At 41.0% G+C, this 27,488-nt stretch overlaps 2 protein-coding genes across 4 annotated transcripts in view; one reads left to right on the top strand and one right to left on the bottom strand.

Annotated features, from left to right (window-relative positions):
* rbpjl (recombination signal binding protein for immunoglobulin kappa J region-like) overlaps window positions 1-27,488 on the bottom strand; it is a 41,421-nt gene that overhangs the window by 9,417 nt on the left and 4,516 nt on the right. Inside the window, exons 4-14 of the mRNA XM_088070756.1 lie at window positions 23,978-24,125; window positions 17,527-17,661; window positions 16,919-16,989; window positions 16,669-16,784; window positions 15,450-15,624; window positions 14,219-14,356; window positions 11,973-12,085; window positions 8,807-8,947; window positions 8,570-8,725; window positions 7,480-7,583; window positions 2,087-2,409 (exon numbers count right to left, since the gene is read on the bottom strand). Of these exons, the coding sequence (XP_087926882.1) occupies window positions 2,109-2,409; window positions 7,480-7,583; window positions 8,570-8,725; window positions 8,807-8,947; window positions 11,973-12,085; window positions 14,219-14,356; window positions 15,450-15,624; window positions 16,669-16,784; window positions 16,919-16,989; window positions 17,527-17,661; window positions 23,978-24,125 (1,598 nt within the window). The 3' untranslated portion in view covers window positions 2,087-2,108. The remainder of the gene's footprint in view (window positions 1-2,086; window positions 2,410-7,479; window positions 7,584-8,569; window positions 8,726-8,806; window positions 8,948-11,972; window positions 12,086-14,218; window positions 14,357-15,449; window positions 15,625-16,668; window positions 16,785-16,918; window positions 16,990-17,526; window positions 17,662-23,977; window positions 24,126-27,488) is intronic.
* matn4 (matrilin 4) overlaps window positions 23,725-27,488 on the top strand; it is a 38,291-nt gene continuing 34,527 nt past the window's right edge. For all 3 annotated transcript variants that reach the window (XR_015775101.1, XM_042510607.2, XM_042510600.2), the window contains exon 1: window positions 23,725-24,030. The gene's annotated coding sequence lies outside the window, so the exon portion shown is untranslated. The remainder of the gene's footprint in view (window positions 24,031-27,488) is intronic.

Below are 27,488 nucleotides of genomic sequence, written 5' to 3'. Positions count from 1 at the left end.
GACGTGAGCCGAAGGATTTCATCGCTGTTCTCTGCCGTCTGCTGTTTATCAGATGTGTAGTACAGCTGAAGATCACAGGCAACAGAAAACAGAACACAATAACCCCACTGTTCCCAAAAAAAAGGTCCAATCTCGTTTTTTTGGAGCGTGAAGTGAAGCTGTAGCAGCATTAATGTCGATCGTGGAAACTTTAACTTCGACACGCTCTGACTTTCATGAACTGATAATGAACAACTGAATATACTGGACTTTGTGTGACAGCTTTTTTTTTTTTAACATTTTTAACTTAAATCTTTAAATTTTTCATACATCTGCATGTACAAATGCTCCAAATCAGACTTCAGCCTGATGAACGTCACCTGTTCATGAGGAGGTTTGTGTTCGTGAGAGCTGATCATTAGTGTGATCAACACACCTGCAGTAAATATCCATCTAAAGCTGCCTGTTCTGTTTCGTCTGCAGACAAGTTTGTTTCGTAAAAATCACAACTTAGAGAAACTCCTGCACATTGTCTGTCAAAAATCACTATTTTGATGCAATGTTTCGGCACTGAAACACATGCCCGTCATCATGCCCATCATCATGTCCATCATCACGCCATCATCATGCCCATCATCACGCCCACCATCATGCCCATCATCATGCCCATCATCACGCCCACCATCATGCCCGTCATCATGCCCATCATCACGCCCACCATCATGCCCGTCATCACGTCCATCATCACGCCATCATCACGTCCATCATCACGCCATCATCACGTCCATTATCTCGCCCATCATCACGCCCATCATCACGCCCATCATCACGCCCATCATCACGCCCATCATCACGCCCACCATCATGTCCATCATCACGCCCATGATCACGCCCATGATCACGCCCATCATCATTCCCATCATCGCGCCCATCATCACGCCCATCATCATTCCCATTAGTCTCTTTACAGCCATATTCTAAAAAAAAAAAAAAAAACCAACAACAATTAGGCGTCTGAATAAAGGACAAGAAAACTGATAGTTTTCTTTAAAAAAAAAGCCAAAACTGAACTGATCTCTTAAGTCAATCAACAAAGTTCTTTTGTGAAAGTGACTGAAAACATTCAGAGATCTTCAGGGAGAAACTCAGGCTGATGTTTCACTGCTAAACCCACCCGAATTATTACAGTTACAGCGGAGCAACAAAGTGCCATTCACACACACACACACACACACACACACACACACACACACACACACACACACGCACACACACACACACACACACACACTCAGATTACACTTTGACCTCCATCTTTTGGCAGAATATTAGGTTGAAAGCTTCTCGAAGGATCAGATGGGAAACAGACAGAGTTTCACGGCTGCTTTCTCTCACAACACTCGGCCTTCAGCTCGCGTGTTCGATCTCCAGAAAAACTTCCTCCTGCTCGCTGCCGTCGCTCTGTCCGTCACACCGTAACTCTCTATAACTCTTTGTTTTACTCCTTCAGGCAGTCACGGTTACTTTTCCTCTTTTTGGTTGTTTTCATCACCTCTGAACATCGTATTTCTCTCAGGATCAGGACTCATTTATGCTAAACTTAAGCCTGTCATTATTACCACCTCCTGCAAGCCTAAAAACGTTTTTTTTTTTTTTTTTTCAAAATATGGGAGTTTTTCCGAAATTGACATGTTTCCATGTGGCATATTTTATATATTCGCAATTTTAATTTGTGCAATTTGAGGGTTAACAGAAACCTGCCTGGTGATTGGAGATTTTGCAATTTAAAAAAAAGTCTTGGTTGACTGTTAAGTCCGCTGTGTTGCCTTCTTCTCGTTGTGATGTCACCTTTTCTAAAAGAAGTCGTGTTAATTCAGAGAAACTGGAGCAGTCTGAATTTAATATTGACATGTTTGGCCGTGTTTACTTAAGTGGACAGAAAAGTATTTATCTCATAATCAGCATCATTCATAGTTATCTCATTGAGTGTTTTGGCCCAGTTAAAGTCAGCGTTTAACAGAATAAGAATCAGTATCTGTGCACAGTTCAGCATCAGCACTGATCCAAAACAAAAGACGTGTAATCACACTTTGCTCCAAACATTCACCTGGCGTCTCCTCCTCCTGAGGTTAACTCTGCATGAAGAGGTGAAAGTTGGCTCTGGTGAACTCCTGATGGATGGTCTCTAACAGGACGTCCTCCTGCGGGCCTCCTTCCGTCCCTCCGTCTCTCTTCCCTCCTCCCGCCGCTCCTCGGACGGACGGCGGCGGCTGGAGCTCGGGGGTGTAGGTGAAACTGAAGGACGTGCGATAAATCAGGCCGTCCGATCGGATGAGAGACAGAGGGACGGTGATGATGCGGCGGAGACAGCGCCAGCCGTCGCTGAACACGGAGACGTCGGGGACGACGCAGAGCAGAGATTTAGGAGACCTGAGAGGAAAAAACAAGGAGACGTCTGTGATAAAATGTGCTACTGGAAAACTTCCTTTATTTCAACTGGACAAAATAATTAGACAGAGGATGAAACATAACATTATTATTATTATTTTTTTTTATTGAGATACAACTGTGATCTGACCCAGTTTTCGGTTATAAACCTGGACCAACATCAGTTTTGCTGCGCTGCATTCAGACACCTTTAACAAGCATTTAAACCTCCGAAAAAATGAAAATATTGGTGTGATTTCTTTTGAAAATTTTGGAAAAAAGGCAATCAGCAACTTGGCGAGAAATGTCCAGAAAACTGGAAAAAGTGTGGTAAAACGTGAGAAGAAAATGACGAAAAATTAGCTGTGGGAAGATTATTAGATATATTATCCAAAAAAAGGAAAAATGTCCTGAAAACTATATTTATAATTCTTATAACTATATGTATGTTTCTTTTACCTCACTTTTTTGTCAGGGTTCAAAGTTTTAATTACTTGTGAAACGTTTCTGAAAGCAGCACAAGAAAAGTGATGTCGCTTCAGGTTTCAAAGGGTTAAGGCAACAAGACTTATAGTCCACGTAACTGAACCTTCAAAACTGAAGAAACAGATGAGCTCATGTGTGAGAGCATGGGCTTACAGGTTTCACAGCTGAGGAGCAACAACAACAACCACAACCACAACAACAACAACCACAACCACAACCACAACAACAACAACAACAACAACAACAACCACAACCACAACAACAACAACCACAACAACAACAACAACAACAACAACAACAACAACCACAACCACAACCACAACAACAACAACAACAACAACAACCACAACCACAACAACAACAACAACAACAACAACAACAACAACAACAACAACCACAACAACAACAACAACAACAACAACAACAACAACAACAACAACAACAACAACAACAACAACAACAATCACGAGCAGAGAAAGGACTGAGAACTGAGCTGTGGAAGTGGATCATCAGGTGATTCTGTCACAGACTAAACATCATTCTGTGGTTGACAGGAAACACCAGCAGCTGCAGAAACCTTCAGCGCTCTTTTATGTCTAAAGTTGCTTCATAGAAAGCTACGCTACAGTCGGCGTGCGCGGCAGCGAGGGATCGTGTTCCTAATTGGCTGCAGCTCCTGGTACAAACAGCACATTGTGCACGGCTGCGTTACATAAATACGGCTTTCCTCTCCGCTGCAGAGCTGCTGCTGATGGCAGGAATATTTGCAGAAGCCGGCGGCGGGCCGCGCTCAGCCCGAGACCCTGATGCCTCAGCACTTCAGGTGTGGGGTCTGAGGCGGACTGTGACGTCAGAGAGGTCGTTTTGATTCAGGGTGCGTCACGTGAGACTCCGCGAGGAGACGGACTGAAGGTTTCTGTAGCGTCTCCAGAGTTAGAGACAGGATTGCTCCCTGAGAGCCGAGCTCCTCGGCTGCGTTTCAGCGCCACAGACGACTCTTTATGCCTCTCGGCTGCAGGTTTGGCTCAGACGCAGAAAACAGATGAACGCAGCTAAACTGAGCAGAGTTCAGAGGATTCAGTCTCACCACTGTCCACAATATTTTCAGCCGTTTAGTCATTTATAATAATTCATTTATATTAATTCATTTATATTAATTCATTTATAATAATGCATTTATATTAGTTAATTTATATTAATTCAATTATAATAATGCATTTATAATAATACATTTATATTAATTCATTTATATTAATTCATTTATAATAATGCATTTATATTAATCATTTATAATAATTCATTTATATTAATTCATTTATAATAATTCATTTATATTTATTCATTTATAATAATGCATTTATAATAATACATTTATATTAATTCATTTATAATAATGCATTTATAATAATTCATTTATATTAATCTATTTAAAATAATTCATTTATAATAATTCATTTAAAATAATTCATTTATAATAATACATTTATATTAATTCATTTATATTAATTCATTTATAATAATGCATTTATAATAATACATTTATATTAGTTCATTTATAATATTTCAGTAAAGCTGTCGGCCTTCTTTCTCCTCTGAAAAAAACAGCAGCTTCTTTCTCTGAACGAGAGAACAACAAAACAAGTTTAAACCATTTCCTTCCTTCCCTGTGTCCATCTGTTTCCTTTCCTTCTTCCTTCTTTCTTTCTTTTCCTGCTCCCTACTTTCCATCCCTCCATCGGTCCTTTCCTCCAGTCTTCTTTCTTTTTGTCTTTCTTGCGTCCATCCATCAGTGTGTCCTTTCCTCTTTCTATTCTACTTTCTATATTCCTCTCTTTCCCTCTTTCCTTTTTTCAGTCCATCCATCCATCCATCCATCTGTCTTTTTTCCTTCCTTCCTTCTTTCGGTCCATCCATCCTTCCTTCCTTTCGTCCTTCCTTCTGTCCTTCTCTTTCTTTCATCCGTCCCTCCATCAGGGTGTTCATCCTTCAATCTTTCTCTCTTTCCTTCTTCCCTTTGTCTTTTCTTTCTGCCCTTCTTTCCATCCATCCCTCTTTTTTCCTTCCTTTCTTTCTTCCTTGTCTTTTTCTTTCCTTCTTTCTTTTTTCTCGGGGGCGTCAGGACCGTGTCTGTTTTTCAGCGTCTGAATCTGTCGTTTGTTCAGAGGTGGACTGAACCTTTAAGAGGTTTGAGGTGATTGTGTCAACAGTTTCTGCTTTAGGTGGATTTTTGCTTTAACAATCAGTCGAAGGGTCATATTTCTTTTATTTATGGCTGTTTCGTGCCGTTGCTTCTCGTTTGGCCGCAGAGGCAGCAGCGGCAGAGCCGAGCGGCAGCACGAGGGGCAAATTAAAGTTCAGTTTAAGCGACAGCGCTCAGGTCCGTGAAGCCGGCTGCTCATAAAAGCCGCTTTTATGGCAAATTAAGTGGCGCTTCCGCACCAAATATTATGTAACTGAGCAAATTATATTTCAGTTGACCCAGAATTTGAAAGCAGTTATTTTGCTGTTTGTTGAGGAATTTCCATAAAGAAAAACATACGTTCAGTCTGTCCTGCCGGAAACTGTGGTTTGTTTTTTGGAAAATATGATGATTTTCAGGTGAAGATGACTCGTCCAGTAAGTTCGATGTGCAACTTATCTGCTCGAAAAAACACCTGAACGTAAATCAAAAATGCTACATATGCAATATGTCGATGTCTCTGCTGAAGGACAGTCAACACGTTTATACGCACAGTTTAGTCGAGCTACAGTTAAAGCTCGATCAGGCCGGTTAGTTTGACTCCTGTCCTCGTCCCAGTATACAAGCATTTTCTATTTGTATTCTATTTTATTTTTAAGGACAACACACATTCGTGTGCCAGCGTTAGCCAGCAGGCTAATTTTAAACAGCAGTCCTTTGCAAAATGTTTATTAAGCTATAAAACGGTAAAAAAAAACAACAGCAGCAGGACGCCATAAAGACACAAACAGCTACGACAAACAGGAACTCACAAAACAGAACACAAACCAAGTAAAACAGCAGAACAACAGTACGAAACAACAACACAGCAACAACATGTGACAGCATTTTAGCACTAAATACACCTGCACGCAACATAAAGCAACGACACATAACTTTGTAGCACAAATACGAAGTGTGTCTGACTCAGGTGGACATCTGCCCTCTTTCAGCTATAAACCGAGATTATTTATATATTTATTCTGTGATAGAGACCGAATCTCAATCACAACTATTTATTCATAATAACTTCGGGATACAAAACCAAGAAATTGGGTGGAAGAAAAGGCCAAAATTGCGCTCTCAAACTAGTGTGACACTTTTATCACTTTCTAATCAAACAACCACAGCAAACAGTTTAACGTCTGCCTGCTCTCAGTCTACTTTCACGTTTTCACCGTTCGAACAGCTAAAAGGTTTAATTTATCCAAAAAAAAGCAGGTATTTTATTCGCCTGAAGCGGCGTTCCTTCTGTCAGATCTGCAGCAAAATAAAAACCGTCTGAAACAAAGTATTTTTCCCAAGAGGCCCCCCGACTTTCCAGCAGCTATTAAAGGAAACCAGACAACAGAGCAGCCGGCCAGTAAAGTATAATGACAAGTGCTGCTCCGAGTGTCTGCAGGTAACACTGTACGCCTGTTAACAGGCCCGCGGGGAGGTTTCTGCCCTCCTGTCGGGTTTCTGGGTCACTGCGTTCAGACGTCGTCACGCTGACGGATAAAAAACGTCTGTCTGATGAGCTTTTTATCTGCTGCTGCTGTACGTCACCTTAAAGCTTAAAGGAGCTTAAAACACTGATGTTTTCTTTAACCCTTTGAAACCTGAGCAGACTGGCTTCAAGTGAGTGTGTGTGTGTGTGTGTGTGTGTGTGTGTGTGTGTGCGTGTGTGTGTGTGTTCTTCTGTTTCTTTGGTACTATTTTAATATTTTAATACGAGAAGATGCTTGTTTTTATGTATTTTGTTTTAATATCTTTTAAATCTGTCTTGTTGTGATATCTCGTCTTGGATTTACCCTTGGGTATGACTAAAAAAAAAAACAACAACTTTGAAGCTTGAACCTTGAATTCTGTCAAAGACATATAGAGGACATTGAGCAATGAAAGAAGAAATGAAAAATTAGCAAAAAGCACAAGAAAATTACCTAAAATTATTATTTTTAAAAAATTAAAACAAAAAACAAACAAGTAAATGACCTCAAAAAAGCATAAAAAATTATAATAATTCTGTAACATAATTCTAAATATGTTATTATGATAATTAGAAATGTGTTTTTCTTGCTTTTCAACATTTTCCTGCAATTTGTGGAAAATTTCTTACCAAGTTACACTTTACCCTTCTCTAATGTTTTAGAAAGAAATTGCACCATTTTCTCACAAATCTTTAAATACTTGTGAGGTGAAGTGACATCGCGACAGATTTTAAAGGGTTAATTTTAGTATGATTTCCCCTTCATCTCCCTCATCTTTCTTGTATCAGATCATCACGTCTGACTGCCTCTCTCCATCCTCATCGTCCTCTCCTCTTACTGTCTGTTGACTTTAATAAATGTCTTTTGTCCTCTCACATTCTGTCTCTGTGTCTCACTCACTTGAACATCGTCTCAGACTCGCTGTTTCCAAACCAGACTTTGAGATGAGGGCTGAAGTTTTCTCCCTGGATCTCCAACATGGCAACATGTCCTCCACCGTTCACCTGCAGTAACACACACACACACACACACACACACACACACACACACACACACACACACACACACACACACACACACACACACACACACACACACACACACACACACACACACACACACACACACACACACACATACGTTTGTATTATTTTCAGCTGCTAACATTACAACATAATGGTGATTAATGATGGTGACAGAGCGTCTTTACATCTTTTGTGGTTGATTTTATAATTAAAATATTCTACAAATATCTCCATGCGTTCGTTTGCCTCCACACAGCGGGCGAGTTTCTCTGAGATATGACGCCGAGTAACGGACAGAAAAGTGTTTCTGCAGAACATTATGACGTCACAGTGAAGTTGACCTTTAACATCTTTGATACAAAATGTCCGAACTTCATCATTATATCCTTTGAGACATGTTTTTCGAGGTCACCGTGACTTTGACTTTTGACCACCAGATTCTTATTAGTTTATTACGTCTAAGTGGATGTTTTTGCCAAATTTGTGGAAATTCAGGAATGGCCATGCATACGTGCGGACCCAAAAACACGCCTCAGGCCTCTGCTATCGCTGACGGGGGGCACAAAAAGGTGCTCTTGTGATGTGTCTTTCACAAGAATGAGACTAATACAAGGTCACCATGACCTTGACCTTTGACCACCAAAATCAGTTCATCAGTGAGTCCACTCAAACATTTGTGCCACATTAACTTCCCCTGTAGCGTTCCTGAGATATCACGTTCACATACATACTTAGTAAAACTGACAAGTACAAGGTGGATTTATTTGTCATTTTTTAAATAAAGTTTAAAAAAATAGAAAAAAAAGTCTTTGATGCTGCAACATCTCTGTAGTTGAAGGATGAGTTGATTAAAATCAGCAGCTGCTATGAAGATTAGACCCAGCTGTTGTGTGTGTGTGTGTGTGTGTGTGTGTGTGTGTGTGTGTGTGTGTGTGTGTTAGTACCCGTCTACCTGTCGAGCTCACCTCTAGCCCAGTGATGACGGGGAAAGGAGTAACTGGTGTCTGGATGCAGGCGGGACCCTGATTGAAGGTGAACTCCACTGCTTCCACTCCGATGATGGTCCAGCAGGAGCCGTCGTTCAGCACCACCCTGCTGGGGTCTCTGACGCTGGACGGAGCCTGGAGGGACGGAGAGGACGGAGGAGACGTTTGAAAAGGAGGAGCAGAAGAAGACAGAGGCGGAGAGTGAGGGGGTCTCACCTGGTACTGCACGATGGCGTCGTTGGATAAACACAGGTACGTGTTTGGATCGTCTCTGAACTGGAGGGCGCACTTGTGGAGCTGAGAGACCGGCTCGTCCACGTCTAAGATGGCGTGCTGCTTGTTGACCTTACGGATCACCTTGAGACACGAACGACACGAGGGAAAAGATGAATTCGAGAAGCTTCACCTAAAATCTCGGGAATGTATTTTGGACTCCAAATGTCATTTTGTCTGAATAATTAAGAGGATATTTTCTGTCACGGTATCAGAATTATGGACGGAGGCTTTTAAATTCGTCACTGATGCGGCAAATCAGGCACATCAGTGGATTCCTTTAGGACTCACGTCATAACACACTCACAGGAATTTCTCATAAAGCAAAACCTCATTTTGAAAAGACTGAAAGTGTGCAGCCACTGCGGCAGCTCTGTGAGGAGGAACCAGAGAAATAAAACGAGACCAACATCGAATCCACAGGTTTAACTGAAAACATGTAAATCTAAACATGTTTATATAAACAATATACTGAAGGATATGAGCTGGTAGAACAGAGAGGGAAGTGTGTGTGTGTGTGTGTGTGTGTGTGTGTGTCTGTGTATTCGGATCGATCTGTTCTTGTTTTTATCTTAAGTCTCGTTAGATTAGATCACGGTGTTTATGGTGAATATTGGGGCAGAAATTGGTAACGATCATGTTTAAAATTAAAATTCTTTTACATTTTTTTTAAAATTTAAAAACGGTAGGATTCGATAAGTATTCACTTCCTCCTGCTCCTTTTGGGACATTAAATATTTAACGTTTGTTTACTGAATATGTCCGATGGGTTTTCTGGTGTTTTTATTGCTCATATTTTATTTTGTTCTCCAATTTTATTTAGCATTTTGAAAAAAAAAGAACTAACTAACTAGGTACTCGAACATCCTGAGCTCCTGCATTATATTTTTAATATTCAGAGGCAACTTTGTAACTTAGCAAGGAAGAGTCTTCTTCCTAAGAAACATACATAAAAAGTCATAATTAGGCATAAACCAGAATTACTGCATACTTATATTCTCATGTGGGTTGAATGTTTAACATGACTGAACTCTGAAGTCTCTGGGGAGCAACAACAGAGCTTAAAAACATACAAACGTACAGGAGCTATACGACATAACAAATGCAGAGTTTAGAGTTTAAATTGAAACATAACACAGCTGCCCTCAGGAAGCTGACGCAGCCAGCGGACGGCTCGGTGATGGGATTTTAAAAAAGGTGTGCGCTCTGAATAAAAACCAGGTGGTCTGCACGATGAATTACTTCTGGTATCTGCAGACCTTGAGCCCCCGATCTTAAGTATTAACACATTCAAACACACCCTTTACTGCACCGCACGCACAGAATCAAAACCCTTATATTTAAGTCTTTTCAGAGCTGCTGATCCAAGCTGAACGTTTCGGTCTGTTCGTCCCCCCTCACCTCTTCAGCGCCCGAACGCCGACCACAAACCAAACAACAGAGCCGAGCCGTCGTCACGCAAAACGACTCAGCAGGAAACATTTCTCTGCCTTCAAACAAACCGTGAAGCAAAAAGGCCTCAAGTGCAAAAACATATCGAGGCGCGGCGTGCGGACGTAGCTTCCGCGTCAGGCAGCAGCTGGGGTTGTTATGACAGCAGTTTCGGAGGAGAAAGAGTCCGCTCAGCGAATTGTGAGGGTTTTCTGCTAAGAGGTTTGTCTAAGTTTAACTTAAAGTGGAGGTCGGGTTTAACAATAACAGCATTTATGGGATTAGCAGGTTATGTAACAGCTGCACAAACTCACATCTGTAAAACATACAGACTCAGAGAGATTACAGCTAAACTGTGCGGAAGAAACGTCGTATAATCAGAGAAGACAGACATCTTTCTTCGCCCCTCTGTGGTCTGACAAACACTCATACGGGGAAACTTTTATCGTACATAAGCAGAAAGATGAACCCACTGCAGTGTTTCCCACAGAGGCAGCGTGGCGGTGGTTGCCGACAGGGAGGTTTTATCATTTTTATTTTTTGCTTTTCCACGCCAGTGCGCCCATTTGTGTCGTTCTGTGCGACTACGGCACAACACGATAAATCGAGCAGCCCTAATCGACTCATATTAAAGCTACATTACGTCAACAGCTAAATTCACTGTTATGTTACATCATGTGGGAAGTTATCCCCAAAAGATTATCCCAACAATTAATTTAAACACACGCAACAAAATTCCAGGACTTTTCCAAAACTCTATAGATTTTTTTCCAGGCCTGGAACACGAGACTGTGGAAGTCCATGACTTTTCCATATTTTGCATGACTGAAGGAATTAAGAGTCTCGCTCAGGATCTTGTCAGCGGGGCGTATTTCCAGAGTAATAGAAATTTAACCCTTTGAAACCTGGAACAACATGGCTTTTCTTGTACTACGTTCAGTTCAATTCAGTTCAGTTTTATTGTCATTTCACTAAATATTTACATACACAGCAGAATGAAAGAGCATTTCTCAGAGATCTCAGGTGCCTTTCACATGAATTTAAACCTCTGAAACCTGAAAAAAATGGTTTGATTTATCTGAAAAACATGGCTCAAAGGAAAATGAGTGACTTGGCAAGAAATGTTTGGAATTATTAAATTAAGAAAGGTTATCAGAAGGTAATACTAAGAAATAAGGAAAATGTCCAGAAAAATATATTTACAATTATTACAATTATATTACAATTTCTGTATTTATTTTTATCGATACAGATATTTATCTTTTTTCCACCTTATTGTTTTTCTTCCTTTTCTGTAAGTTATAGGCAGTTTTCTTACAACTTGTAGCTTCTTCCCATGTTTTTGAAAGAAATCAAGCCAATTTGCTCAGGTGTCAAAGGGTTAAACACCGAGTTAACAGACTTTTCTAAATTCCTCGTTGTTATTGTTTTAATTTCCTGAGCTGAGCGATGAAGGAAATCCAGCTGTTGTGAGGATATTTTACCACTGCTGAACACTGGTCCTTTTAATGCGACTTTGTTTGTTACGCTGAAGAAAAGGAGACAAGTATACAGCTGCTGCTTATAAAGACGCTCAGGGACTTTTTACTGTGTAATGCAATAGAGAGGTCTGTAATCATTTATCTGTGTGTGTGTGTGTGTGTGTGTGTGTGTGTGTGTGTGTGTGTGTGTGTGTTACCATGGGTGGCAGAGCTACTCCAGACTCTGTGCACACTAACTGGACCACGTAGCCGTAACAGATGAAGCCTTCGCTCAGCACAAAGTCCCTTTGGTCAGCACGCTGGCCCTCCACTACACACACACACACACACACACACACACACACACACACACACACACACACGAATTACACATAAATATTCATACACATTCACTGACACACTCAGTTCAAGTCATTACAGTCTGATTAAAAATTTCCTATTAAAAACAAACAAACTACAGCCTACATTTCAACCAACAGATGAATAAAGACAAATAAAAAGCGTGTGTGTGTGGTGACAGTAGAGACGAGGGGCTGCAGACTGGGTGACTGAGGTTTAGGTTGTGGGAGGTCTGTGTGCAGCGGGTTTAACTGTGTTAAATAAATAACCTCACACCTTCAGACTTTTCCAGGCGTGTTTGGGGGAGTAACCGCTCGCACACTGACTGTATTTATGCCGACCGGCCGGGTGGTGACAGACGCCGTCTAGCGACTGGAAGCTAACGTGTTTGATGCCGGTGTTCACCCCGTTTCAGTGTCTTGACTCCACAGATGTATATATCTCCGAGATGATGCAGCGTGTTTATCGTTGTGGCGTGGAGAGACTCCAGCTGAAGGAATGCAGAGAAAAACAGCCAAACATGTCTGAAATCGTCTCGCATTCATCCACCCATCTATTAATTTTCTTGGCAGCTTCTCTAGTTTCAGGGTTGTGAGGAGCTGAAGTCTATCCCAGCATGCACTGGGCAGGAGGTGAGTTGAGGTGAGGCTGGGACCTGTTGGGCTCAGGTTGAGATTGAGAACTCTAAAGAAACCAACACAAAAATTTAGACCCCCTCATCTAAAAAACTAAAAATAAATCAAAGGCTCCTAAATCCAAATGATAGCAAAAATCTGTAAACAGCATCACACTGTTATTTTCTCATAATACTGAATAAAAGTTTGCCAGATGGCATTAAAGGAAGTCGACCTGCTCATTTCTGATGAATCTGATCCTGATCACTGATCATCGAGCCTCATTTAACAGCAGGGATGTTTTTACACTTCAGCAACGACAGCAAAAACTCCCATTTATTGCATGTGGTGATATTTCAGGTGATTGTAAAAAGTCATATTTGGCATGTGACCTTTTTTAGGTCACATGATGCTGTGTCTATGTGCCTGTCAGCAGGAACTGGCTCCTTCACGATGCAGCAGGAGCTACAAGAGCTGTTATTGCATCACATAACTCTGAGAAAGTTGAGCTGATCATCTGGAAGTTTTGAATCCAAAATTCCTCTGTGAAATCGTGGACTATCAGCTCCCAGAAATCCCTCATACGTGGCCGCTCCCACGTAAAAGGGGCTCATCTTTCCATCATGACTCCATAACATGCCTGCGTGGCCTTGGATTGGAAATAATGACGGATAGCGCGGTGGCTGAAATAGAAATAAAGCTGCTAATGTCTTGAACATCCATCACCATGGTTACTGGGATGTTATCACCAGAGGAGAAGTCGCACAAAATCACTCAGTGCAAATGCAGGCATCTCATAATTGTGTTTTATCGACTTTTTGTAAGTGTCGCTTAATCTGTGATGGAAATTGCCTTAAAATTAGCAACAGAGACCAAATAGTTTTTTTTGTTCCAGACTGAAAACATGTTTATTTCTGCTGTAAAGTTCGGCATTTTAACATGAAGGTTTATAGGGATTGACTCTGTTTTGGGGTCGGCCTCAAGTGGACATTAGAGGAACTGCAGTTTTTATAACTTCATTGTTGGCTTCGTGTGTTTGCAGAGCGAGCAGCTGTACTACCAGAGTCTCTGTGCTGTGTGTCTGTGGGGGAGTGTCAGTGCGCAGCTGTAACCCTGCTGTTCAGTGCATTTAACGTTATTGTTTGTGAGCCTCGGAGATCTTGTTAAGCTCTGAATGTAGCGCGGTATGTGAGGGGTCACGTGTTGTGTTCTTTTTATACTCTGTGCTGCTACGTGTACAGAGCAAATAATTAAAATTCAGGGTGGAGTTTCTCTTTTGGAAAAATCTACATTCATGATAAATATCTGGATTGTAAAACCACTTTTTGATCATCTGTTTTTTTTTCTTTTTCTTTACCTCAAACGGTCCATTCAGGGATATAATGACCACAATACGACCCTCACAGTGAGGAATAAGTCAATGTTTGACTCACATACAGTTAACACACAAGTGGTGACACACAAACACACACACACACACACCCACACACCCAGGGTGATGGTGAAGGCTGTCCACTGTCTGGAGCTGGCGATGAAGGCTCCTCTGTCCACTGAAAGGTAACGAGTGCTGACCGTCTGTGAGCGTAAACGGTTGAACAAAGCGACTCTGGAGCACGACGATATACACACTGAAAACACACACACATACACACAGAAACAGGGAGATACTGTAAAAACTAAACTCACACACACAGAAACACACACACTGTTCAACAGAAACAGGAACTCAGGCTCAGTCCCTCTCTGTCTGCAGGAATGTGCATTTTACTGGTCGATGCATCGTTTGCAACCTGTCAGACACACACACACATACACACACATACACACACACACACACACACACACACACACACACACACACACACACACACACACATCTTTCATCTATCTATACTTACCTAAAACTACTTGAATGCACAGCAGCGCAATCAACCAGTTAACACTCCTGCTGGTGACGTGATGCAAACTGACACAATATTGTATTACAGTGGCACAGGGTACTAAAATATGTTTTAAATATACATTTAAGGAGAAAAAAGGCAACTCAGACAGTTTTGTTCAAGTTTGATCAGTGCCGCCTAGTTTTACCATTTGATCTGAGTCTGAGTTTGAAAGAGAGAGAGAGGGGCGGATCTGCCTCCTGATGCACTTCTATACTGCAGAGGTGGAGTCTGTAGCTTGATCAACAGCCTGAGAGCCAGCAAAACTCCACCAGATGATGTGTTTTGCATACGACCCCCATTTTCCACAGTGTTAAACTCAAAATGGTCCTCACAAAGACAGATGTACACACGTACACACACATGCAGTTAAAGGAGACATCAGTCTGAGCTGAGAGAGCAGATCAGGTGACATCAGATCACTCAAGTTACTGTGTGTGTGTGTGTGTGTGTGTGTGTGTGTGTGTGTGACTGAATAAGTCTGACTCTGCAGTGACCCCACAAATACAAAAGGTCATGACACATAACAACCAACCAATCACTCAGCTGAACCTGAGAGCATCCTCTGAGGTTTTCACATGTTAGAAATTACTAATGAAAGTTATAAGAGGAAAAGACAGCAAAAGAGGACTTTCAAATTTTACAAAACGTTTGTTAACAGAACTAAAACTGCACATAAAATGTGTGGATTAGATTTAAGCATATCTGCTCAAAAGTGAAAGTGTTTCTTAAATGATAAAATCGATTTGCTGGATGGAAAAAACACAGACAGGTGACTCACGGTCGGCGTTCTTCATGGACTGTCTCTTCTGAGACGGTTTGGAGATGACTTTGATCATCCGGCTCTGGAACGAACCCACTTCCTGTCTGTTGCCCAAAAAGAGTCGCAGCAGCAGGCAGAAATGTTTCCTCTTGTCCTGATCAGAGATGAAAAGGGACTTGGCACACGCAAACATCTGATGAGGAAAAACGACAAGTGAGCGAGCCATTTAGCGAGTGAGTGACTTAGTACTTCCAGGACACTGAAACTCCTCAAAGGCTGCGTTGCGATGCAGCATGTTAAAAATGTCGAAAAGACGGAGATTCTTCAGGGATTTTTTCGCAGATGAAGAAATATTTGAAAACATAACTGAAGGTTTTTAATTCTTAAAAACAGTCTTTCTAATAACAAGTGATACTGGCTCATTTGACGGAGCGACGAGGACGTAAGACGTCTTGTTTTAATTTTGTCAGCCAGTGAAAGAGGAGGAGGCGAGTAAACAGAGTTTACAGCAGCGTAGTTTTTCTGTCAGACACGACTGTTTGTCGAGTCAACAGCGGTCTGTGATAGACGAGGTGATTGTCTCGTCTGGGTAAACAGACACAGATCTGTCTGTCGCTCAGACACAACACACTGCAGGTCTGAGGTCCCTTCAGTCACTGATGTCAGTCATTAAGACTCCACTCACTTTTTCTGGTGTGGCTGCTGCATCGTGGACAAAAGTTTGTTATGCATCTAAAATCACCACAGATCGCTGGAGTGATGAAACAAAAAAGTTTGTACGACGTGTTTTCCAAAAATAAACACAAAAAAAGTGGATACTAGAAACGGGGAGCAACCTTTCAATAACAGATTATTCCAATAAAAGTTTTTCTTTTTTTCCCAAAGGAAATAATTAACATTGTTTTTTATTGATGATGTAATATTATATACACATACATCCTACAAATCTACAACTGTGTAAATATCAATGTGATCCACCACTGAAGACAAAAACAGAATATGGACGGAGTCAAACTGTTTATGGAGGAATTTCAGGGATAATTGAGGCGGGACAAAGGCCAGTTTAAACTTCCAGAAAATCTGTCTGTCCCTGAAGGAATGTGACAGACGAGCAGAGACAGTGAGGACGGACACCGTCAGACAGGTATGTGCATGGCATTACATCAGATAAATCACTCACACACACACACACACACACAGACACAGACACAGACACACACACACACAGAGCTCTCACCCTGGAGTTTGGCTGTTCATCGAAGACCAGTTTGAAGGACTCGGCCTGAGACTGGCTGGAGCTGTCCAGACACATGTAACCACACACTCGGTACACAGAGTCTCCGTAGCCGGCAGCTGGATGGAGACGACAGGAGGAGAAAAAACGATGGAGGGATGAAGAAGGAGAGAAAGAGAAGAGAGGAACAGAGGATTCAAAGACCTGTGTGACACATTTTCTTCTAAAATTGATTTTATCGTTGTCTCTTCACCTTTCAGATGGTCCTGCATGACTCTCCACCCGTGACCGCTGATGTAAACACACGGAGGAGGACAGAAGAACCTGCAGGTCAAAAAAACGGTTCAGACTTCGCCCGGCGAAACATCACCAGATGACGCATCATTTGGTGATGTTTTGCTGTCTTTTGGGTCTGTTGCTCGAACTACAGGCTGTACTTCTGCATTTTCGTGTTGCCCGCCGACCCTGATGCAGCCACCACGGATGTAAAGACTAAACAGCTGATCAGGAGACCCCCCCCCCCCCGTCTCCTAAACTCAGACCAAAATCCAATCAAATGGTTAAAACTAGGCAGCTCTGATCGAATATAATTCAAGAATGTTCCTGCACAGTCAGTATTTTTACATTAAGCATTTTGGCTACAGATCGTTGAAAATATTTTACTTTACTTACATGAAGTTCTGAACGCAGCACTTTTATATGTACAGAAGTATTTTCACAGCGTGGTATTAGTACTTTATGTGAATACTTCCTCCAGTAGTCTTTCCTCTTTCCTCTTGTGAGGACAGAAATTGAGGAGTGTATTTTTGGTGTGTTGCGCGTTAATCAGCGAACCGTCTGAAAAACTTCACAGAATCGAACCTTTTCTCGTTGCCGTAGGACTTCTGAGCGACCTTGGCGTGCAGGATGGTGATGCTCTGGTCTGCGTGAGCTTCTCTTACTGGTTCCCTCGTTGTTCCCACTAACTGACAGCCTTGAAACCCCAGGTCCAGTCTCCTGATTGGACAAGGACATGGAGACACACACACACACAAAAGTGAAACTGTTAAGTTGCCCGGCGTCCAGCTTTGGTCCTGCAAAGAAAAAAATTCACTTTCATCTTTATTTCAAACAATTACAACAAATCCCAAACAGCACACAAGCTTAATTAATAATTTAATTAATCATATAACATAAATATAAATATAATATAAATATAAATTAATAATTTAATTTATATTTTTTGAACTTTTAAATCATTAAGACTTCTTATTTCAGAGCCTAGAAAGTCTTATTGTGTCTGAGCCATGTGCTACACAAAAGGTCAGAAATAAATATTTGTATTCTGCCGTGTAGGTTAGTGAGTTATAATCAAGCACCAACCTCCGAGGCTGAAAAATGAAGCCTAACAGAAGTGCTGAACGCTGCAGTTCCTCTCATGTCCACTCTAACGTCCACTCACGTTAAAGTGGTGAGAAAGACGACTGACGGAGACACGAGTAAAAACTAGACTTTGGTCTTAATAAAGAAACACGTTTTAGTGTCACATTAAGTCCCTCAGACTAAACATCATCTCCGTCCGTCTTCATAATGGACTCTGTAACAGTGAGACATAAATAAAGACGCGTCCACCATAGTTTCCGCTGCGGTTACGCTGCATTAGTGTCACATTAAACAATGGAGGAGTTATTTTTACATCCTTAAAGCGTCCTGTCACTTGTGCACTTACTGTGAGTGACACCAGAGACACAAAGTCACAGAGAAACACACGAGGACGTCACTTTTGTTCCTTAATTTTACTGTCGACACAGCTGTACTTTGCATCTGTGCAGATTTTTTCTGTGTATGGATTTGGGGATGTATTTTAATTGTTAATTTGTGGATATATCTATAAGGAAGTATGTGTGATATTTGTGGGTGTATCGTGTACATGGATTTACTCGTGTTTTTTTGTTGTTTGTTGAGTTTGTGGATGCATTTTCTTTTATTTTTATTATTGAATTTCTTTCTAAAAAAAGCCTCTTGTGGACAGGTGTTGCACATTAGCATTTTGCTACATCTACTAAACACAGGGCATCTGGTGATTGTGTATAAATGTACAATTTTTTCCCATCATTTATTTGCTTACTTTATTTATTGTAGGTTTACTGCAAAAGGGACTCAAAATCTAATTAAAATTTGGGACATTTTGTGACAGCAGAAAATTGAACAGCAGGTAAACATCTGCAAGAAGAAAGCTGAACTAACTGGGACTAAAAGCAGCTGTTTTTTTTCAGTATTCAGCATTCAGTTTACAAAACAAATATTTTCACTCATTTTTGCATTTGTGTTTTATCGTTTTTATATATTTGTGCATTAGCAATTCAACTCTAACACGATATATATATTTGTTATGATTCACTCCTGCAGAAAGACAAAGTGAGGAGTTGTTAAGTTGAAAGGCTGCAACCTAAAAAAAAGTCTCTAAAGTGGCAGCAAAATATTTCATTTCACTCTGGCTGCTGTATTGTCTTGGCTGACATGTGGTTCATTAATTCTTCAGTTTGAGCGGTTAATGAGAAATTGTTTGTTGGCGATTAGATTGAAACAGAAACATGTTGTGGAGACTCGTCTGTGTGATTGGATCTCATTAGGAGTTCGGCTGAACAGCAGGTTGGTGACCGAGGGAACAGAAACACGGCGGACTGAGCGGCCCCGTGTTGCTCCGCTAACAATAGCAGCTGTCACATTAGCTGCGTTTTCTCCGCAGTAACGACGTAATGAGGAGGTGCCGCCCCGGGGCCCGACGCTGGAATGCTACTCATAATGAAGACTGTTGACACGAGAGGAAGAGGACGACAAAAGGATGAAAATATACAGCAGAATTTTGTGGTCGATGACGACAAAATGTTGTTGCAGACAAAGAGCTCCAGAAAACAGTGTATGAGCACATAAATTAGGGTTTAGGCCCAATTCCATTTATCGTTTTTACCCTTACCCCTCTTTTCTGAGTGCTCATTCGCCACGTGGAGTGCAATTACAAACAAGAGTGGTTGAAATGAAAATGGGTGACCCATTTTTTCCTTCAAGCATGCACACAGTTTAACAACACATGGCCCAAAAAATTTGCAAGAAAAATATTTTCATATCATTTCTTTATCACATTTTACTAATTTTTTGCAGTTGCTTATTGTATTTTTTCACATATTTTTGGCAGAATTAAAACTAATTTGCATTGATTTCAGTGATTTAAAAGTTAATAAAAGGCATCTAAATGAAGCACAAGAAAACTGATGATGATCCAGGTGTTAAAGGGTTAAAGACCCTGATACTTCGTCAGTATCATCACTGACATCCTGACGGATGAACTGAGAACAGACAGTATACTGGCTTTTCATACAGAAATGAGACCTCCAGATCGCTGTTTCATGTGAAGCAAAGACCAAACTGCAACAAAAGTTTAACATTTCATGCGAGAACGATTTCGTGTAAACGGTTCCTAAATCAAAGTTTTAAACAGCACGGCTAAATGGTCGGAAACTGACTGCAGAGCGTGAGCGACGCCCTCGGGATGGCATGTTGTGATCAGTCATATGTCAAACCGTCACAGGGAACAATAGTTTCACACACACAGCTGTGTGAATCAGAGGAAACTACTCAACAGGAACTCCTGAAAAGTAACAAAGCTGTTATTTGATTCCCAATCAAGACGATCAGGTAAGAATTACCTACATCGTCCATATCGACTTTGAAACTGTTTTGACAAGCAAATTAACGGAATAATAAACACGATTTAAAAAATGTGATTGATTGAGATTCACTATTAAAATACAGAGATTAATTGAGATTTAACCCTTTGAAACGTGGATCAACATCACTTTTTTGTGCTGCCTTCAGATGCTTTTCACTAGTATTTAAACCTTTGAACTCTGAGAAAAGTCATTTAATTTCTTTCAAAAAGGCAATGAGTAACTTGACATGAAATGTCCTGCAAAATTCAAGAAATTTGTATATTTAGACAATGATTTTTTTTAAAAAAAGGAAAAATGTTCTGGAAAAATGTATTTAAAATAATCACAATTATAAATGTAATTATTTTTTATGGAATTATAGTCATTTTTGAACAGTTTTGTCAGGTCATTTCTTTTCATTTTTGTTTGTTTGAATTATTATTATTATTATTATTATTTGTAATTTTCTGTTACTTTTGTGAGATTTTTTTTTTTTACAACTTTTTTGCTAATTTTGGGGTCATTTTTTCTTAAGTTGCTCATCACCCTCTTCCCATGTTTCACATTGCCCAGGTTTCAAAGGGTTAAAATATGAATGGTATATTTCCATAAAATCTTGGATGACTAACGTCTTTTTTAACCTCCCTGGTGCCCTCACACAGAGGAACATGTTTGCAGAGAGCAGACTGCTCCTTGTAAGGGAGGAGAGTCTGTATACTGAATGTTTTGTTCATATATGAGGGGGATCCCACTGACCCTGCACGCTCGCCACAGTTCACACTTGACTGCTTCTGTGCGTGCGTGCGTGTGTGTGTGTGTGTGTGCGCGTGTGTGTGTGCACAGTCACCAGGGTGCCAGCATGTAGACTAAATTAGACCTTTCCCTCCTCAAAGGTCAAAGGTCAGTGTGTCGGGAGCTCAGACCCTCTGGCATTTCACACCCAGAACACAGAACGGACAGAGGACAGAAAGAAAGACAGAGGGGGAGGAGAGGACAGGAGAGGGACACACTTTCACCTCCAAAAAAGTCCATCCTCTGCTGCGGAGGCTGTTCTGGACGTTCACACTCGTAACGACTACAATCAGCATTAGGTTTGTTAGTGAGAGCGACTCGACAGGTGACAGTTTGGGAAAGTTGTTTAGACGAAGAATCCACCTGAAATCAGCGGAGGAAGAATTCAATCCAACATCAGACACCTGAATACTGTTATCACGTATTCAGGGATATGATCAGCCAAATTTCTCATGTTCACACCCGAATACAATCAAAACTAAAACATCAATGTTTATGTAAACGCGCTCAGGGATGTTTTCAGTTTATTCTTTTTATTTTTTGCCATCTAAGTCGAGACAAGAACGGCCCGCTAATAATGGAAATGTCTTTCCTTTTACAAAATCTGCATTCATATGATAACATTGTAGCCTCGTGTGCACGGATCTGCAAAAACACTTTGGTATGCATGCCAAGACAGTGGTTGGCAGTGTAACTTTGTAATGACACACCATAGAAGAAGACCACATGACTGCATATAAAGACGTTCTTCTACAGAGTGCTGAGTGCAAACAAGACGACGATGGCGAACGCACGCACAAGAACCAACAGTGTTAATAAACTCAGTAGAGACAGCAGCACAAACACGGCTCTGTAGTCGCCCGTTGTTGTTATTGTTGTCCTCCTGCTCACATCATAGATGTATTATAGGAAGTCTGGATACAGCCCCGGGAGCGGGGCCTCGTTCATTCTTTTGAGAGCTGCTCAGTGGCGCAGGAAGCAGAAAAAGCTCTTTTTCTGGGTTTAGAAATAAGTAAAATACCTGGATCTACTGGCCCAAAGAACATGCGTATTTAGAGATTCACAGCAGCAGAGTGAGGCCGAGCGGGTAACTTCCACCAGTGGAGCAAAAGACTTCCAGATTAGCGTGTCACTAGTTTAGTAGCCTAATAAAATTTAATCTCACAGCTCTTTTACACTTTTTAAATGTTATCGGACTGGATGGTTTAAATCTGGATAAATGTATAAAATGTATTCACTGTTTTACAGATGTCTCTTTCCTGATGTGAGTCAATGGGGAAAAGTCTTTCTGGGCCACTGAGCGTCACGTGACCGACCCGGACAGTGTAATTCCACTTTTGGCCGCTATGTAAATTTTGCATCAGTGCCTGGCGCACTTCCTGGGGGCTTTGACTTGCACATGGCTGTTTTTCTGAAAGGCTGTAACATCACCGCTCTGACAGGATTTGTGTCACCTGTTGCCAGGGCAACAGCAGGGGAGGCGTTTTCGAAAGATTACGCTCTGGTGTCTGGTTTCACAAGTTTGCATAATGAGGCCCCAAAAACGGCGTTTTCGTGTGAATGAAAGGCCAAACCACAACAAAAGTCAAGCGTTTCATGCAAAAAGCGTTGCTGTGTAAACGTCACCTTAATCTGCTGACAATTTTTAAGTCTGATACGTTTAATTTCGTTTTGCTCACACACTGCACAGACAGCATTCTGATAAAGACTGTGCACAGTGATTGAGATGTGAAGTCTGGACGGTGCAGAATAAAATGAGGACACTCGAGATCATACTGAAGGACCGGTGTTTAGGATTTAGTGTATATATTTTCAGAAATGGAATATATAATTTAAAAAAAAACCGCTTCGCTTAGTTCGCCCCACTACACCTCTCCATCCCTCTGATTAAACGTGATTTAAAAAAAAAAATTAACAGGGTAATTACAGACTTTAATGGCATCCCAAGTATAGCCCTCGTATATAAATTTCATTTTATTTTTTTTATTTTATCTAATTTATGTTTTTCTAATATTTCATCTTTTTTGTCTCTCAAATGCCTTTTTGCATTTTTCTCTCTCTTCTGACTCTTGAGCCACTGTAACGTCTTATCTCATCTTAAATCATACAACAAACTAACATAACATGAACTTTGGAAACACATTTGAATATACTCCCTATTACACATCTTAAATATAACTGCTTCTGGTGTCATTCAAGTGAAATTACAATGAATATAATACTGATTTTTATACATTTTAAGATGGTAGGGTGAAAGAACATTAAAGTTTGTAAAATAAATCCAGCTGTTCTCACGGAAACAAGGTCTGTGTGTCATTAGAGGAACATTTTTACAACGTTTTTAAATAATATTAGTAAATATTTAACTGCTTTAATCTAGATAATTAACCTTGAACATAGTGAGACTCGTCCGTGATGCCGCGTGCGTCACGCTGCGCTCCGTGCGCCACCTCACCTCTCCAAACCTCTCCAAGCTGCCTGCACAAACTTTCTCTCTCCCCGTTGTTCGGATTTTAAAGACAGAGGGGAGGGGTCTCTGCCCCCAAAAATGCTTCTCCTCCTGCCGTTTTAATCCCTCCACACCTCCCTCCACCTCCTCATTCCTGCAGTGAGTAAAACCGAGGAGAGCTCGCGGAGACGCGGAACGATCCCACCGTCCCTGAACGCATTTTCACGTCCGAGCGCTCATTCCTCACGAGACGGTGAAGCTTCTCAAAGTTTGGGATAAACTGCAGCAAGCCGTGACCTCCCCCCCTCTGAACCCGGGACATCGTCTGCGTGTTTCGGGACTTTGTGTTTCGGAGGTCGAGCCGCTGGTTCTCCTGTCTCACCTGTCCCATCCGCCGCTCCTCGGCGCGTCCTGTCCGGCCAGCAGCGTCCCCAGGTGAGTCAGCGGACTGACCGGGTCCGGGGACACAGCAGGGGGGTAGAACAGAGCGGAGTCCGCCGGGGGGAATCCAGGCTGGGTCGCAGATGTTTCTGCCAGTTTAAAAAAAAAACAGTTTTATTTTTAAGAACAGCAGCGATAATTATGCTCCATTTACACTTCATTTTAACTCAGAGAGAAGCAGGAGGAGATTTCTGCAGCATCAGGAGGTTCATCATTAGAGCACACCAACAGAACTGAAACCATCAGTCCACCAAACGAAAACCAGCATTATTTTTATTAAACATTAATCATGTGAGTCATTTTCATCTAAAAATAGTTTAAAATTCTTGATTCCAGCTTCTACAATAAGATATTTTTTGGTTTCTTTTCTCAGTCTCAAACCATGATACTGAACAAATTTGGATTTTTATTTACTCCTGATCGACATGAGAAGATATTTGCACGTCACCTTATAGCCTCAGAGACTGCGACCAGCATTTTCTCTCCTCTCTGACATTTTACAGACAAATCAATTAACTCTTTATTAGAGGAAATAATAGGCAAATTCATCTTACTTCTTACATATAAATCCAACTTATAAAAGCTTTTAAATTCTTGTTGGGGAGAGTCCAGTGTGTTATAAATACATATTTGATAAAGAGGTACAATATTAACTAATATCTGAAATGTTGTTAATACATTTTATTGCTGTGATTGGTTTTAGTATGGATTTGGAAAGCTAAAAGATTTTGCTAATTTCTGAACATTTCTGTGCAGTTTTGGTGCCTAATGTTTGAAATAATGAATCTAGAAACAAGAAAAATGTCCTGTCATGTTTTAGTCCTCAAATACTAATACCAAAAAGTGGAGTGAGCGAGTGAGCTTGTCAGTGAGTGAGTGAGTGAGTGAGTGAGTGAGTGAGAGTAATGCTGTGGGTTCACACTGGTTGCCTGGAGGTGATGCTCTGTGCAGACGCTTAGAAAGCCAGCATTCATGCAGGAGGACAGATCAGACAGCAGAGAGACAGGCTGATGGACAGACAGATTGAGGGGAGTTAGACATCAAGTGAGTGCAGACCAGGTTTGACATATTTAAGATATTTGGTTTGTGGTGTTCAGTCTTCATTTTACTCTTAGATCTGTCCAATACAAGTTAGATAGTTCCACTAAAATGAATAAATAAATAAATAAAAAAACAGGCTAAAAGCCACTCTGCCATCACTCTGAACTGAAGCACAAGTTTTAAACCAATTTCTAGAAAACTGACAAAACCAAACTGCAAAGCTGGTTAGTGAAGATTAACAATTGGTTTCAATTTCAACTATTAAATCACTGCAGAAGAAGAAAAGGACCAAATCGGATGAGATGATTAGAAGACATTAAGTTGAAGCTTAAACGGTGAAAAACGTTTGGAACAGAGTTGTCTCGCCTTTGAGTCAACAACAGAGGTAGTAAAAGTGCCACGCTGAGGTCTGTGTGAAAGGGACAGCCGGCAGGACGGGATCATGGACGGGTCAGGTGTGAGGTTTTGAAGCCGTGATATTTGTACCCTGTTCCGCAGCGATTCTCCTTCTCAGCTCCTTTCTAATCACACAGAGAGCCCTGTCTCTGCTTGCCTCTGTGTCTGACTGTGTGTGTCTGCTTTTTGCTCCTCCTCTGTTTAGACAGAGCTTACAAGCATTATGAAATCACTGGATGCATATTTTATCATTTATCATGATCAAATCATTCATGCAATATCCAATGTATCCTTTCTAGTAGAGTATTAGGGTATTTTCTGCCAGATTCGTTTGCAGCTCGCAGTTAAAAATAACCAGACACTAAAACTATGGCTGCAGATCGTCAGCCTGCTGCGGAGCTCACGGCTGTGGCGTGTTCGGTGTGAACGGTTTGACTGCTCAGCACAGGCGCTGACTGCGTGCTTTCAGCGCCTGTGCTGAGCAGTCAAACCGTCTATAGAAAATCTGTGCACTTTGCGGCCGCTCCACATCCAGCGTGAACCCACGCAGAGGGCGAGATCAGCCGCCATAGAGCAGGGACAGTTAATGATCTTTATTGATAAGTTATGCCTTTGTTATTGTTAAGAAAGCGCTGCCGACATGTATGTCATATGTCACGCTACGGGCAAACGCTGTTGTGTTAAATGTAAGGCCACACACCTCTTTTGTCTCCTCAAAACTACATGATGCTGCCATCGTTTGGTTCTGTATAAAAATTCAAATGCAGCATAAAGAAATGACTTCAATCGTCCCATCGTACACATGTGAGAGATATAAAAAATGACCTGCCGTACAGTTATCATGAATGTTGAAACTAGCCACAGAGACCAAAAGTACCAGGCTGTAAACGTGTTTATTTCTGCTGTAAAAGTTGGACATTTAAACATGGAGGTCTACAGAGACCGACTTTGTTTTGGCGCCAGCCTCAAGTGGAAATAATGCTGCGTTCATGTGATGTCAGAAGGTCGTAGTTTTCGAGTTGGGAAGTCGTTCTTCCGACTTCCTTTTTGGAAGGGTTGCATTTTAATGCTAAGAGCATTTAAACAAGAGATTGATAGCTGTTTCCACTTTGTTTTCTGTTCCATACATCATTTATTTATTAAATGTATTTTACATATTATACTGTATAGAATATTTTTATGTATCCATATTTAATCTAAGTCACTCTACATAGACAGCAGTTATCATGAATACCATATTACACTTTACATGTGATTGAAAATTGATATTTAATATGTGAATTCATGTAAAAGTTTCTTACCATTGAACAGACATTGACTTTTGCAATTATGACGTCAAGTCGGCAACTCTTGTAATAAAATAATGTTATCAGTGTTAGTGTACTCTCCCGCCTGCTTTATAGCTAGAAGTTTGCTTGCTGCAGCTAATATATGCAGATACTAAAATCTCCAGCTACTAAAAGTAAATGATAGCTACTATGAAGAAAATAACTAACTATATCATTTTTTACTGTGCATTGTTGACACTGTCTCCATGCTTTCCACTTTTTCTGCCCTGAAACGTCAAAACTCAGTTATTATCAAAATTTCCCAATTGCCCACTCATAATTACAACTTTGGAAGGCCGTTTATGTGCTTGTAATTTGTAAATGTGATATTTCGGAGGAGCGCATGAAGGCAGCATGAGAGGAACTGCAGTTTTGGGCACTTCCGTGCTTCATTTTTCAGCCCTGAAGGTTGCCGCTTGGTTTCACTCTTCAATCAGTTTTCACAGTAAAATGTTGAGTGACACGACCAGTCGTTCAGCCATACTTTCTGTAAGAATAGTGACAATTTAGTGAATTCATCCAGAACTTATGTTAAATTAGTGTTACTTAGTGAAGAGAAGAGCTGGACAGCTCTGTGCAACAAATTAATTTAGACGTCTGAAGACTCACTGTCAGTTTGATCTACACTCAGAGTGTTTGTGAACGCAGCTTCAGGCCTCCAGTCACACAGATAATCAGGCAGCCAGA

The sequence above is a fragment of the Plectropomus leopardus genome, chromosome 2 (genome assembly GCF_026936395.1).
Source record: "Plectropomus leopardus strain MGB_pleo_1.0 chromosome 2, ASM2693639v1, whole genome shotgun sequence".
NCBI lineage: Eukaryota > Metazoa > Chordata > Actinopteri > Perciformes > Serranidae > Plectropomus > Plectropomus leopardus.
This window is presented reverse-complemented; position numbering and strand designations above follow the sequence as displayed.